Below are 2,753 nucleotides of genomic sequence, written 5' to 3' on the forward strand. Positions count from 1 at the left end.
CTCTCCCTCTTCCCTCTCTCCCTCTCCCCCCCAACCCCGCCCACCCCCCACAATATTATCTGTAGTTGTGTAACACATTAGCACCTTAAGATGACAATTATTATCTCACAGTTTTGGAGGGTCAGGAACCTGGGAGCAGCTAAGCTGGGTGGTTCTAGCTCTGGGTTTCATGAGGCGACAGGATCCCGCTGTCCACTCACATGGCTCTGGGCAGGAGGTCTCAGCTCCTCGCCACGTGGGCTTCTCCAGGGGGTTGCTTTTGATGAGACTTCTCTCAGCACAGGTCGTGGTCATGGAGAGAGCTAGCAACAGTCTCACAAAAGTAACACATACTTATAAAAGTAATACATACTTATATAAAACAATAAAGCAAAAGTTCTTGCCCTTCCCCCCAAACAAATCATATGACTGCTGACAGGTTGGAGTGTGGCCATTTTCTCTCTCATTTGAGCATAAAGCGCACATGGTTATGCTGTCACATAGATGCACTCAGTTGTTCGAAGCTTGCTTTCTCTACCTTGCAGCTGTCTTTCATGTCTGTGTATGTAGCCTGCCTCAAATAGTATTTCCTAGCATGGATATGGCTGCCCTGCTGGCAGTTTGCCATTTTTCACTATTACACACACTGCCCGGGGAATGTCCATGTGAATGCATGTTGGGGTATTTAAGGAGTATGTCTAGGTTACCCTGGGCAGGTGACCTCTCTTTTCTGGATCTTACCTGACACGTCTACAACATGGGAATGATGGTAGCACTACCACTGGGGATGGGCATCACTTGAGTAAAGATGGGTGTGTTTAGCACAGTGCATCGCATGGCATAAATGCTGTGTCAGTGCTACTTGTTGGCGATGTCGTTCCTACTGTGGCCCTGTGTGGCCTTGTGCTGTGGCATGCCAGTCAGGGAACACCGCTCAGAAGATCTCTAGATTTGCTGAGTCTTGGTGCTTAAACTGTCCCTTTTGGGAAGCAGTGAGCTTTTATACTGATTTAATGATGGAAATGCCCGTGGCTCAGAGGTCTAAGAAGAGATCAGATTGTTGCAGTGCTTAAAAATTGAGGCCTGGGCCCCTATGGGGTTTGGCAGAAGTTTTCTCATCATCATCCTCATCTAGTATGGCCGAGTCTCCAGGCTTCCACCTGGAAAAGAGCAGGGCATCCCAAGTCAGAGGAGGAAATGGCTTAGAAGCAGTCAGTTAATGGAAGAAAAAGAATTTGAAAATGATTAAAATAATAAAAACATCCTGGCCAGGAAACCTATGCAAATGGGCAGTGCGCAAGTAAAAACAAAGAATGGAGGAAGGAAAGAACTTAAGGGTGCATAAGAGCTGCTAACAAACTGCCAGGCACTGTGCTAAGTGCTGCATGTTTATAAACTCACCGCATCCTCCAATGAAACCACAAAGCTATCAACCCATCTTACAGATGAGGAGACTGAGGCCCACAGAGGTTAGGTGACTTAACAGATGCTGCAAGGGTAGGGGTAGGGGTGGGGCTAGCTGGCCTTTGAGCCTGCCTCCATGATGTCCAGGATGGTGGACATCAGGGATGGGAGAGTCCTGGATGTCTGTACACGAGGTCCCAGGCCTGCTGACCAAACCCCATGCATCCCACAGGAAGTGTGAGCGCACCACATGCCATGACTACTTGGAGTGCCAGAATTCACCGGCGCGCATCACTTACTATCAGCTCAGCTTTCAGACCGGCCTCTTGGTACCAGCACACATCTTCCGCATCAGCCCAGTGCCCGCCTTTGCGGGGGACACTATTGCCCTGACCATCACCAAGGGCAATGAGGAGGGCTACTTTGGCACGCGTCGGCTTAACGCCTACACGGGCGTCGTCTACCTGCAGCGGCTGGTGCGTGAGCCCCGGGACTTTGCCCTGGATGTGGAGATGAAGCTCTTACGGCAGGGCTCTGTCACCACCTTCCTGGTCAAGATGCACATCTTCTTCACCACCTTTGCCCTGTGAGGCATCCACTCGAGTGCCCTGCGGGGGCCCCAGGACCCAGGGTCCTTGGGCTGGCCTCTTCACCACCCTCTGCACCTGCTACTAGTGCACCACTTTCTGTAGGCACTCAGCACCGCATGGGTGGAGCCAGGTTATTGTGATGGTTTTTACTATAACTCTGTAAATTAACTTAATTTTGCTGACTTGACTTCTCTCTGGTTCCTGGGCCTCTCCTATGCCTCACCCCATGGGGGGGAGCTTGGCAGCAGAAGGTGTGTGGAAGCTTTGAGAGCAGTTCAGGGTCACTGCCAGTGCCTTGTGGGTAGAGTTGGAGGACCAAAGGCTGGATGATGACCACAGACTGGAAGCACAGCGACCATGTTGGGGCTTTTGGACTCAACTGGATGACCTGTCCCCAAAATTGATATTCCATTTCACGTGCCACTGTGATTAGTTCTTTACTTAAAAAAAAAAATCATTTTAAATGTTGTTTAATTATAAAAGTAGTACATGTATATTGCAAAAAAGAAAAAAAAATCAAATAGTACAGAATGGTTATAAACTGAAAAAGTAAGAAAAGAAAAACTCCCTTACTTTTCGTTAAGTATTTGGATTTGATGATGGTACCTGAATGTCCCGAGTTCCCCAGCCTAGAGTTTGGTTCATTTTGTTGATTTTGACCTTCCTTGATGTCTTACTCACGGAATTCGCCCCAAACCAGGAGTTTCCCTTGGCAGTGAAAGGATCACAGTATAAACAGATGCTGGCCTGTGATTTCTTCTTTTACTGCTTCTTCTTCTC

At 48.6% G+C, this 2,753-nt stretch overlaps 1 protein-coding gene across 1 annotated transcript in view; it reads left to right on the forward strand.

Moving 5' to 3' along the window:
- Positions 1-2,726, forward strand: part of FBLN2 (fibulin 2) — a 68,581-nt gene extending 65,855 nt beyond the window's left edge. Inside the window, exon 17 of the mRNA XM_025050851.1 lies at positions 1,616-2,726. Coding sequence (XP_024906619.1) covers positions 1,616-1,973 — 358 coding nt within the window. The 3' untranslated portion in view covers positions 1,974-2,726. The remainder of the gene's footprint in view (positions 1-1,615) is intronic.
- Positions 2,727-2,753: the final 27 nt, after the last annotated feature.

Source organism: Pteropus alecto, unplaced genomic scaffold (assembly GCF_000325575.1).
Source record: "Pteropus alecto unplaced genomic scaffold, ASM32557v1 scaffold75, whole genome shotgun sequence".
Classification (NCBI taxonomy): domain Eukaryota; kingdom Metazoa; phylum Chordata; class Mammalia; order Chiroptera; family Pteropodidae; genus Pteropus; species Pteropus alecto.